The 13502-nt window shown below is 36.0% G+C and overlaps 1 protein-coding gene across 12 annotated transcripts in view; it reads right to left on the bottom strand.

The window, feature by feature from the left end:
- LOC113118553 (unconventional myosin-Va) overlaps nt 1-13502 on the bottom strand; it is a 71151-nt gene that overhangs the window by 50357 nt on the left and 7292 nt on the right. For all 12 annotated transcript variants that reach the window (XM_026287812.1, XM_026287813.1, XM_026287814.1 and 9 more), the window contains exons 2-5: nt 4395-4505; nt 2373-2544; nt 2124-2268; nt 499-655 (exon numbers count right to left, since the gene is read on the bottom strand). In XM_026287812.1, coding sequence (XP_026143597.1) covers nt 499-655; nt 2124-2268; nt 2373-2544; nt 4395-4505 — 585 coding nt within the window. The remainder of the gene's footprint in view (nt 1-498; nt 656-2123; nt 2269-2372; nt 2545-4394; nt 4506-13502) is intronic.

The following is a 13502-nucleotide window of genomic DNA, read 5'->3' as shown; positions in this document are numbered from 1 at the left end:
GATATATGGAATTCTGGCATATAAACAAAGTAATCAATTATGTGCATTCACATCTGGAGTACCAATGATGCTTTAGAATGCAAAAATTTATATGAGGCAGCTAGTTTCTGAAAAAGTGATTGTGTATGTCTTTAAGTATGCTGAAAAAAAAACAACAACAGTAAATGAGTTGAGGACAGCAGAGAAGGTCATGAGCTTTCATGCTAACACTTAATTTACACTAATACATATACGAGCACTCATACACACTCTCTCTGCTGCTGTTCAGAGGGAAATGAGCCCAGGGGAGGTGAAAACCATGCAGTGAAGGGCAAATATAACACTCTGAACAAGACACTCATGTTCAGCCAGTGAGCTTTTAGTCTCTCAGCCCAAGGGGTTTGGCTCTCTGAGATATGAATGTCTGTATTATTAAAGCCCTTTATAAAAACAAACAGCCCAAGTTTCAGTACTGAGTTCATATTGGCGCACTGATCTACCGATGCAGGAAAAACCCACCTCCATGATGGGGTTGGATGCCAGAACTTTTTCTTCCACGTTGGCTTCACTGGCAGAGCCACTGACCGTAGCAAAGTAACGCATGGCGTATTTGGCTGAGACAGTTTTCCCTGCTCCGGATTCTCCGCTCACAATGATGGACTGATTCCTCTCATCCCTGAATAATGTGGAAAAAAATATATAAGATAAATGCAAGGAAAAAAGAATAAGTATTACTTTTTTTTTAAGAAGATGTAAATGTGATTGGAGTTTGTCCATCTAAAACTATTGTTTCTACACAATGATAGGGCATTGCTGGGGGTTACTAGGGTTTCTGGATCACTAAGCTGCCAAGTGTTGTGAGTGGTTCCTATGGTTTTCTGGGGTTGTAGGACTGAGGAAAGACACAAGGCTTTGAGGAAATGATGCTCCATGAAAACTGTAGCTTTTGCTGAAACACAGGCATCCACTGATCAATGAAACAGACAGGTCCAGTTGTGTTACCACTGCAGCCGCATTGAGAAGAAGCGAGAGAAACATTACCTTGGCTGGTCTATTTTTGGCCAGACTGCAGTAAGCAACACCCTGACCTACAAAACCTTCTCTTCAGATTGAGCAGTAAAGCATATACTCACACACTTGACAACTGACATTAAAGCCAGAGACACACTCTGTGCAAACAGCGAATGCTTTGCTAATGCAATGCAAGCTTAGTTTCACTGAACATACTGTTCCTAAACAGACAGTTCTCCTGAAATTTTAAAGTCTGTCATTTAACCAACCTTGTGTCTTTCCAAGCCTGTATGACTTTATTCGGTGGAGCACAGAAAAAGTTATTATGCAAAATGTTTCAGGTTTTTTAGTCCATACAATGAAACCTGGTGGTTTAACATTCCTTAAATCTTTTGTGTTCCAAAGAATAAAGAAATTTATGTTTGGATCACAATACCCAGTGGTTCGAACTGCAGTTGGTCTATGATAATTACAGACACATACTGGGGAGCTGCTTTACAGCTGAAAATGGAGTTTCCAAGACATTTGCTGCTCTGTGTCAGAAGCACCGTATGCAGATATCTCAGATCAAACCGTAAACAACGTATCCGCATACATATGTTTTTTAGATACTCTCCAAAATGGCGAGACGAGTTGTTGAATAAAGTCATTATTTTTGTTTTCTTTGCACACAAAAAGTATTCTTATAGCTTCATAAAATGATCGTGTCCGGATCCTTGCTGTCTTTGGAAGGTTTAGAGTGCTCTCGGAATTCATTAAAAATATTTTCATTTGTGTTCCAAAGATGAACGAAGCTCTTACAGGTTTGGAACAACATGAGGGTGAGTAATTAATGACAGAATTTTTATTTTTGGGTGAACTATGCCAAGGAATCCACACGATCAAGAATTCTGTGTGAAATTCGCATCCGCTTCAATCATGACCCACAGAAAGCTGCTTGGTTTGAAACTGACTTTCGTTTGAAATGTGCTTGATATATATCTACACTATTGATAATAGACATCGGACCATTTATGTCAAATAAACATGTTTTTACCGCTGAGAAAAGAATGAAAACTGAACTTCACTATGAGTATATTAGGGCCTTATTCAGGTAGCATCAGTTTAATTAACTTTAATTTGCTAAACCCCACCTGGCCATCTGTTTGTAAGCTTCTTCAGCAACTGCAAAGATGTGAGGGTCCATGTCACCCATATTCTGCCCACTGTACGCGTAAATGATGTCAGTTCCATAGATGGGTAGTGTCTCATATGGGTTTATAGCGACTAGAACAATACCTGGGTCAAACAATAAAAAACAATAATTAGAGCTCAATAATTCTAGACACATTAAGTGTATATGTCTAGAGTGTGTGTGTGTGTGTGTGTGTGTGTGTGTTTACCGCAGTATGTGTAGATGAGTTTGGAATCAGTGAAGCGCACTTTCAGATTGTGTAACACAGCGGGCTCGTGAAGGTAACTGAGAGCTGTCAGGTCATTTTCTCCCACCAGGATATCAGGGTTACGGAGGTGTGGCAAGTTGTTTGTCTTGGGGTCCAATTTATACTCCAGTTCCTGAATAGCACAATTCACAGCACAATAAATTATGTCAGTTTGGGTTTTAAGGGGAAGGCAACATCATCTGAAGTCAGACGATTGGTTTCTGTGGGGAACAGATTGAGAAACTCATTCAAGTTTCAGCATTTTCAAACCTGACTTGTTGTGATCGGTCACAAGCCAAAAGATAATCAATGTGATATGACATTACCGACCTCTGATGCTATCATAATATGGAAATGATCTATCAAAAATCCACGAAACATCTAATTTGGAATTAAAAAAATTCTATGATATACAGTATGCAAATTAAACTGATTTGAAATGACACGGCTGCCTTTTTAAATAACAGATTAACTAGTTATCTCAATCTATATATAAATATTTAGAGTAGAGAGACTACAAAGCAGGTCAGAAATGAATGGTGCGTGAAACAAAAATAGCACCAAAATTAACAAACTTAGCCTGTAAATTCAAGTCAAGTTTAATGTCAATTGCATTAGATTTCTATTTTGCACAGATTACTTTTTACAATTTGTTTGCAGCACCGAACAGGATAACCAATCAATCACAGGTGTTTCGGTTTGTCACTTGTTTAGTGTGCATGCTCACTGACTGAATTCTGAATTAGCATTTTCAAATTCTCTCATCATCATAAACTAAGTGCAGAAATGATGTAAGTAAGAGATTAATTTTGCAATGTACACATTGAATATAATGGGAGATTCTGTGAAAGCGCACAACTTACATTAAAGTCATGGACCGCTTTAGTGTTCTTTGCTTGCTTTTTTATATACATTATTCTAAGTTTAAATAGATGTTTTGTTTTTCAAGCAACTAAAACAACATTTCCTAATCAGTAAAAAGTAATAAACTAGCCTAATTCATAAAACATTCTTGGCTTGTTTTGTCTGAAGCCAGAATCTGATGTGGTATTTCCACAAAAACAAAAATATTTTTATTACTCAACATTAACAATCATGTTTACAATATCAAGAGCAATACTCAACAATATTTTTTTAATTGGCCATTAATTTATAGCCCATTTACCTTATGCTAATGTTGTATAAATACATGATCAGTATGCCACCTTTGAACAGCATTAAACAGACATAAATAAAAATAAAGCTTCAGATAAAGCTTCTGTTCCACCTTTGCAGTATAAAGATTACTTTTGTTGATGGTGAAAAACAACAACAGTCTATATTATTGTGATTTATGTAGTTGGTTAAATTGAAATATTTCACATAAACACAAATACATTTGCCATAAAAACTGCCTTTACAAAGTTTATAAATGCCCCAGGAAATCTGCCCATGAGGGCAAATATTGCCTCTTAATAGAAAAGATAATTTCTTACCCTGCTACAAAGATCATAAAAATACTCCCACCACCACTTTTACTGCCGTTAACCCACTAGAGATCACTGTACAGAAATAGTTATGACTCATTTAGACCTGAAGTCATCAGTAGTGTTTTGTGCATTGTTGTAAAATGGACAAAAATTTAATTGACACTAAAGAAGGTCAAAAAGTCAGGGTTATAGTCTCATATTAACAAATGTAATGTTTTAATGATTTCATTGTAATTCCATGTGCTTGACTGCTAAGGGTGTATTAATACATTTACTGTAAGAGAAATTCCCAAATGCTTTTACAAACTCGTGTTTACACAATAGTCTATAGTATTCGGACAGTGTGACTGGCAGTGGTACGTTTAAGCTAATGCTTAATTATCTGCTTGATTGCTAACACAAAGGCCTTGGACCAATCCCAATAAAATGTAAGTACTCCAGTAAATCTATCGTACTGTGAGTAATGCTAATGAAAAGGCTTATAAACACTCATGGCTCTAATACACACACTGACCTTTCCATCCTCCAGCTGCAGCTGCAGTACACCATCTCCATGTCTGTAGTCCTTGGTGAGCTCTGCTGACTTCCACACTTCCTCTACATCCGGGATCCAGACCCGTGCATACTGTACAGACAGAATTATCAGTTAATATCTCTTGCTCACACAATGTTCATTGAATATTTAATTTTAGTTAATACAGATTTAAGGCATTGTGATAAATCATACAGGAATGTGATTGAGAATGGAAAAGAAAAACATTCTGCTGCTAACCATGTCAAGCTAATGCAGACAAACATTTAATCACGTGACACTGGATCTCAAAAACAGGCCAAAGATATTCAGAGGGTTATGTAAAATACACATTATATTATATAAATATTTATTTGCAATTAATTCAAATCAAAAGAATCATGTCATGTCATACAGAATGCATTCATTACAACAGAAGACAACGAGTACAGTTCATCTGAGAGGACAACTAGATCCAACCAATAATCCTGATTATACATGATTTACTGACCCTAATAAACATGAGCAAAGAAAGAAACAAAGAAACCACAAAAATAAAGTATAGCATTTGCATTTATGACAAGTGAGTGAGCAGCACATTTAGAACTTCAGACTGTGATATATAATATAAATATTAGAGGTGGGCATAGATTAATCTCACTCTGATCTTGAAATTAATCTAGATTAATCTACATTAAAATTCTGAGGAAGGCATTCAGAATATGTGTGTAACCCAAATTAAATTGACAAACAGTAAATCTTTGAGAAGGGGTTTATCAAGCTAGATGGTGCATTAGAAAAGGGGATCATCTCCTGTTTCCAAAATGCATCACAAAGTGCTTGAAAAAGCTGTAAACTAATTCCACATTGCAAAAGGTGCAAACAACCTTACACCTTTTTCACACATACTCCGTCTGCAGTGCGTATGCACCCATGTTAACGGACTCCAGTTGCGTTCCAGGAGCGTTGCGTCTGCAGCAGTGCAGCGATCTTTTACGTACCGAGTAGTGGACTTACTTTTTGACATATTTCGTATGTATTTGTCGGCACAAGAGCAAAAATAAGCAAATTCGATGTTCAAGTGTTTTGATCAAAACACTTGAACACGCTTATTTTTAGTGTCTCAAAACGCCTTTCTCTGCGTGAGCCCTGAACACCAGAACACCGCGAGTACTGAATTGGGCTCTTTCACATCTTTTTGTTTGTTCAAACTGCGATTTGTATTTGTTCGTTCAGGTGCAGCAGTAGGGACTTCGAGGAGAACTTCGCAGAAGAGGGCTTGGTTCAGTGTCGCTGTCCGTGATATGCGGCTCTCTCTCTCGTGCGCACCGAACATAGCGCGCAATTAACCAGCTTTTCCGCGTCTTGTGTTTGGGTGCTTTAATGTTTAAATCGACAAGTGGTAAGGCTTAAAAACATGTGAAAAAGATAAGCTTTCGTGACGATGCGCAGCAGTGGCCCGTCACTTGTCCTGAACATCTTTTTAGGCTGGCATCATATATAACGGTTATATATATAACTTTTATATAACGGTTATATAAAATATCAAGGTGAAAGTCATCATAGCTTGTTTAGTATAGACCCAGCTCCCAACCCAATTTTGAGAAAATATTTGGCGATATTTTTTTTAATCGCCCGATAAGAGTCTCCCGTTAACGCAGCATGTTAACGCCCATAATGGCCCACCACCAATTAATAAATATATATATATATATATACTGTACGTGTCTGAGGATCACACAGACACACTGGCACACACTAGGGCTGGGCAATATATCTAACGGTATGATCATGCGCATCTAGTCAGTAAATCTGGTTCTGTGATTTCCACTAAATTGTTTCAAAATGCTTTCAAATGGAGCGGCATTTAATAGACAGAGCCGTAGATCACTGACAAGCTTGATTTTTCAGTAGAATGCACGTAGCCTACTACTACGACTACTAAAAGGAAACAAACATAATTTTTTTAAGGAATAACCACACAATATTTCTTCCATGTTTTAATTTTAATATAGCAAATCCCATTTCTTTGGAAAAAATAAGTTAGCTTAATTTTCAGTAATTAAAAGATAAATGAAATTAATGTTTAATGCCTTTACTACTAGTATGGTTCAGTATGTTTTTCTTTTTTTTTTTTGTACTATAAAAAAACTATAAAATTTTGTTCAGTATCCATTTTAAAAACTATCGGCTAATTAATCGGTATCGGCCAGTGTGGTCCAACCTAGCAATCGGTATCGGCAAAATCCACTAATGGTCGACCTCTTATTAATACTACGAGATATACAAGAGAGCAGCAGGTCTCTTAGGCTGAATGTGCACTGCAAGGCCTGATACATCGATCCAATATGGTGCACTTGTCCTGCATCTTATCTTCACAAATCAATTGTGTTTACATTATTACCTCACTGGGTGGGCATTTTGACAAGAATGTCTTATGCATATAGCCACATTACCTCAAACAAGCTCACAAATACACACTCACATGTACGACAAAGGACTAAAATAAGTCTTGTACCACAGTAAAGTGGCTTTTACTTGTGATGCTTGACTAATGTGCTTTCATTGTCATCAGCCAAATCCAGATAGCCGTAACTTTTGTTACGTTCAAGCTATCGACACACTTTCTCTTTCCATTTGGTTTTAACACTGAACATTAAATTTATTTATGCCAAAAATTAAACTTATTTCCGTTTGGTGATTAAATAAACTGTTATAGGCTGCTGCTCAAGTTGAATGCAACGCGTCCAGTGTGTGAAATCTCGGAGTTGTCTGTGCCGCGCTACACTTTTGCCTGGTGTATAACTAACATATTCTGTTACTAGATTAGATAATCATCAAGTGTTCTAACACAGAAGGAAATCAAGTGTAAGAGTACACATACAATATCCATATGTATGTAATTTCAATGCTATGGCCTTTGTGTAGATATTTAAAGATGGTCATCTTTAAGCATGAATGTTGAAATTAAATGGTAACACTTTACAATAAGTGTCTTCTGTTAACATTAGTTATTAAACTATGAGCTAACTTTAACTATCAATATAATAATTAATATTTGTATTCATTGAAGTATGGTTCAATACAGTTTTTTTTTTTTTTTTTTTGAGCATTTGATGAGCATTTGTGTGGTAAAAATTATATAATTTTGTATTTTTCTTAGAAAATGGCCAATCATTTCTCTAGATAAGACCCTTATTTCTTGGCAGGGATCACTTAGAGCCCTTTGAAGCAGCACTGCAGTTTGGACATTTTCACCATTGGCCACCACTAAAGTTTACTATATAGAAAAAATTTCTGGAATGTTTTCCTCAAAAACATGATTCTTTTCGACTGAAGAAAGAAAGACAACAATATCCTGGACGACATGAGGGTGAGTAAATTATCAGGAAATTTTTATTCTGGAAGTGAACTGCTCCTTTATGGACAAAAACCTAACAAATATCCTGAAGTACAACACCTGAAAAATGTAATAAGGTTACTGCATTATAAGCATAATAACTGACTGCAGGCAGTGACTTCTAATAATTACAATGCTTTACATTATTAACAAAAGGCATAATTAGCACATTAAAAAAAGTGGTTCAGAAACAAAACACACAACATACAACCATCCACAGAAGCAGTGACGTATTCATTTGTTTAACCTGAATCTCTGAAGACGACCATCCCAGAACTGAGCTCCTAGCAACAAAGATACAGGGACAGGAGGATAGAGGGTAAAAATAGCATCTTAACACAATCTCTCTCTCTCACACACATACAGACACACAGTCAAAAACACATTCACAGACACAACTTGCACCTACATCTCGCACACTTGGCCACATTCACACTTAAGTGACGATCACCCTTAATACCAGAAAATTGAGAGTTGCTGGATGGTGTGAAAAAAGCAAATGTGTGGTCTCAATACAGCTGAAAAAAACCATGAGCTAATCCTCATGTGACACAACCACATGATTCAGCAGACAGAGACAGACATACACGCATACACGCACCTGACCCAGCAACCAATGAAAGGGCATCTGTAATGTGACATAACACATAAGCATTTGGCATGTTCTGCAAGAACACACACACACACACACACACCCACACACACTCATATGAACTGATTTATCTATAAGGTTTCATTACAAAAATATGAAATGCTCATACACACTGCTGAGTTTTGGAAGTTTATATAGAGCAAATTAAGATGTCAGTAGTAATGGTTATACTGATGTCTCTGTGTCTCAAGGTTATAAGAAACATGAATACTAAAACCTAGAATATATTCCAGTTTAATGCAAATTCTTAGTATGTACAGCCAAACGCATAGCCCTTATGCTCCATTTGATAGTGAGTCCATGTCATGTGCATTGAGACCTATCGTGAGAAAAAGATCACAGGATTTGACCAGGGTTTAGATGAGGTTAATCCCAACCAGGTGAACTACACCTCTGACTTATCTCCATTAACCTAATCTTCACCTTACGTGACATCTCAATCCCATTCACTTGCAGTGTTTCAATGAAACCCAACTGTGATCTCATTGTGAGCCACGTGAAAGCTCATTTCCTGACCACGTCATTCACTGTTCATGTTCATGAAATTAAGTTAATTCAGAATTACTCATTCTTTCACTGGATTGTTTCTTGCCACCATGCATGCAGTCTCACAAATATCAGTAGCAATTATTAGTATTATTAATATTATTAATGATTTTAAGTAGCAGCTAAAAACCTAAAAGTCTCTTGACTTAAAATTTTGACCCCAGCCCTTGTCCTCCTTGGTGTGTTCATGAGAGAAGTAGTGACGTAAAACTTTGAACCAAGAAGTTTTTGTGTGTGTATGTCAGATCATTCAAATAAAGCAGCTGATCTTCTGCTAAAAAAATAAAATAAAAATAAAAATATTGGAACAATTCAGTTAATAATTAAAGTGATTCAATGTCTCTGTGCTCAGTGGTTAACTGCTCTCTAGAAATTATAGATAAAAAACTTCTCAATCTACTCTGCTATTGCTGCAACACACAAACTTCCGTCGGTCTTAGAACAAGATGTAACTACAGCGACAAGTTTTAAAAAGGAAAAATATAAAAACTCTTTGGTCATTTTTGAGCGAGATGCTAACGGTCTAATCAGATTCAATGATCTATGCTAAGCTAAGCTAAAGGTGCTACCGCCAGACCCAGAGATCGGCTGAACAGATTAAAAAACAGTAAAACTCAACTGTTTAACTCCAGGGAAGTTGAAAATTAGCCTATTTTTAAAAAATAGTGGACTTTTCCTTTAAACGATAGAATCAGATTTACTGGTGGAAACCTGTGCCAAAGATAAAATTCACACTATGTTCCCAATTAACAGTCAAAACCACATGAGCAAAATATCCTCAGATAAAAAAGGAATGTGATTATTGTGTGTGTGATTTAGAAAGAAAGAAAGATGGGGGAGCGAGAGGGAACTTTACAAAGCATTTGTAAATCGGTTCACGGCCAAACAGAGATTATGGCATTAACCCTCAGCTTTCACTTTAGAAGTCATAACTCTTTCCTCACTCCACCTGTACTCTAAAGGAAGAAAGAACTCTATTTGTATCAAACAGGTTGATCATGATCACAACTTCATACAAAGAGGTCAGATTCAATCAAAGTGATTTGATTTTACCATAAACCTCCAAATACCCCTATTTCACTGGTTTCTGGTACAAACCTCTGTCTATTCAAAAACTCATAAAACACAGACACACTATAATCTCCCCCTCATTCTAGACAAGACACATGGCTATTTGTGTGAGAGCATGAAGATTACAGAATCAATTAAATGAACTACTTCTTCTGTATGACATTCACATCTCAGCTGACTACACTGTGTGAGAGACATTTATGTAATGGGAAAAGTCCAACCATAAGCCTACACTTCACAAAAATGTTTTAAAAATGTCCATGTTGCTCTTTTCCATGCAATCATAATGGTTATGATTTACATGAACAAGCTCAAAAATATGATCAGTAATCCATAAATCATGTACAGCATATGTTGTCTGTATAAAACAAGTGTGAAGAGTCAAAAGTAAAAAATCTGCTACTTTTCTTTTTTTTTCACTATTGTTTAACATAGTATATGCATTTCATTTTCATGGGTTTAAATAGAAGATTCTTGAACTGCATCAACGCCACTCTGTTACTGTAAAAAATTTTTACTTGATTTTAAAGGTACAGGTTGTAGGACCTGCCACGAGAGGGCACACTACCAAAACAATAACAATCGCGTGGTTTGATGACGCTAAGAAGGAGTGTGGAATGATGGGATTTGTTGTCTTCTACCCAACCGCTGACGGCCATCAATCAGATGGAAAGATAAATCGTGAATTTAACGGATGAGCTAAAGTTTTATAAATGTTGTGTTTGATGGCATAATTTTAAAATACGAGTTCAACGATTTGCGCGAGTAGATTACATACAAAGTCAATGCAAAGACGCGATCAGACTATGGATCAGATGCGTCCTTGCGTTGGTCTAGAGACGCGATTCCCCTGCGTTTGGGGTGTATGCCCCATAATACTAATCTTGTTAATCGTTATAATAGCATATGTTTTCTGTAAAGATACGAAACAAAACAACTGACCTGTCGAATGAAACACAGGCGAGATCGGCATTTCTTTCTAGTTTAAGTTTGTCGCAAAGCTCTCTCCATCTAGAAAATGCAACACCGATACTGATCCTCGCTCTTTCTCTCCTCTTGTCCCAAACTCTTATGGGGCATTTGGTTGGCCCATACGCTTATGTTTATGGGAGCTGTCCTTGTCGACAGAACCAGAGGCAGACCGTAAAAAGTAATTATGTTCCATAAATAAGTAACACAATCCAACATAAAACGTGCAAGAAGAAGTAAATAAAGAACTGCTTGAAGCAAGCTAGTGGTTTGCTGGACGCTAGACAGTACTTCCGCATTTGTCCACAATAGTGTTGTCACGGTACCAAAATGTCAGTATTCGGTACCGATACCAGTGAAAATCCACGGTTCTCGGTACCAATTTCGGTACAAAAGCAAAACACAAAAATATGCTAATTAATGTTTTTTAATTAAAATTAAAAAACTTTTTATCACTAAAAATAAAACCAATGCCATTCTTTATACTTATTTACAATTGTGTTTAAAGTTTTTCTACAAGTTATATAATTATGAAAAACAGTTAACAAGTTTCACCCAAATTTAATTTGTCTTTAAATTTATGAAATAAACACATTTTATTTTTGGTAAATAAAGGGGATTTATTATTAAAATTAAAACATGGAAGAAATATTTTGTGATTTATTTCTTTAAAAAATAAAGTTTTATAATTTTTTTCAACAGTATTAGCATTATCACATACATTTTACAAAATAATAGTAATACTTAGTAGCACAATGCCTTTATGTAAAAATGAAAAAAACTTTTAATGAATGCATATTTGTCATTTTAACTGAACTTAAGACTGGTAGTTGCTTAAGATATTTTTGGTCATTGAATGTTTCTGTAAAAAAATAAAAATAAAAAAATAATCACGTTGTACGCGTTCGGTCAAACTGATTTGCTGAAATCAAAACAGGGACGGTAATAGATGAACGCCAGCCAATGAAATTGCAATTTGCGCATTAGCTCCGCCCACTACTGGAAAAACCGGCATATCTTCTTTTTGTTCGAAAAATATGAATAATTCTAAATGAACTACATTATTTTTACAGGAGAAGACAACAAAGAATGTAGTTTACATGTAGCGTGTCGATTCAGCGTGGTAAGACTCTCTCTCTCTCTCTCTTTGCATGTGTGAGAAAGCGACAGTGAGTCGTGCTCCTTCACACAGAGTTTGCAAAGCGTCAAATACAGGTGCGCTGTGCGTACATTGACATGAATCGAAAAGAACAGATCGCTTGATGGAGAGAGAACTCTGAAGCTCAGATGCTGAAATTAATGCAAGCATCACGCACTTCAGTCTATGTAGTAAACAAACCTGCACGTTCGATCATTCACACAGAGACGCACAGAACATAAAGGATTCATATTTCAAACAACTTTCGCGGCTTAACATTTACCGATATTGGTCCATATGGAGATATGATTTGATTAATTAACACTAACTTTGACAAATTCCGTGACTGTCCATATTTTCATAGTTTCATTTTCATGACTGGATTTTGAGATTCTGTCCTCGTCTTCTGCTTCGCGGAAATCATAGCGCTGAACCGGGTTTGAACGGGACCTTGGTACTACTGGTACTTAAAGAAACCTGGTACATTTTTTAAGTACCGACTTGGTACCAAAGACCTGGGTCTTTTGACAACACTAGTCCATGACACTGTTGTCATGTGGTTTCTACGTCAGTAAAGGCAATAACAAAGGGTAACTAACGTCATTGACAGGCGACTGCACTGCCCCGTGTCACTGTTTAAAATGGGAATTTTATCATGATTTATAAGTAGTTGAAAATATTAGAGATATTGTTAGTAATCAATTGAATAAAATATATAACACTAGCCTAGTGATGTTTGGATATTTTACTGCAAATATCTTACAAATTGTACATTTAAAAGGCCCAAATTTTTGACTTTTAAAATTTGTGACAGCTGAATGTAAAAAAAAAAAAAATTACCGTCCAAATATATCAGTCTCTGAGCAACATGATTTATTTTAGCCAAGATATAAACTTCAATCCATAAAATAATGTAACTACACAAAAGCATTTTAAACATCTCTAGCAAATTTCATAATTATCCAAAAATCAATCCTAGTTCACCCCTTTATCCACATCCGTCACATCCATCAAAGCTTTGCCTGGCTGTCAGTTGTAATACTACAGTTAAAAACATCAACATAACATACTCATGGACATTAATCACTTTACTGAATACTTGACAGCTACATCATACATAATGATTACCTTATAATTCTTTTTTTTTTTTCAAATCTATATAATTTAAATATTACAACATTACTGTCTGTCAAAAAATAATATGCATAAAAAATGGTAGTATTTACAAGAAGCAGGTCCAGGAAGTACACGAAATACACACTAAAACTAAATACTACTGTTTTGACGATCTAAATCAACACATTCCAAGAAGGAGAAAATGGTAGCCAGAGCAGA

Source organism: Carassius auratus, chromosome 18 (assembly GCF_003368295.1).
Source record: "Carassius auratus strain Wakin chromosome 18, ASM336829v1, whole genome shotgun sequence".
Classification (NCBI taxonomy): domain Eukaryota; kingdom Metazoa; phylum Chordata; class Actinopteri; order Cypriniformes; family Cyprinidae; genus Carassius; species Carassius auratus.
This window is presented reverse-complemented; position numbering and strand designations above follow the sequence as displayed.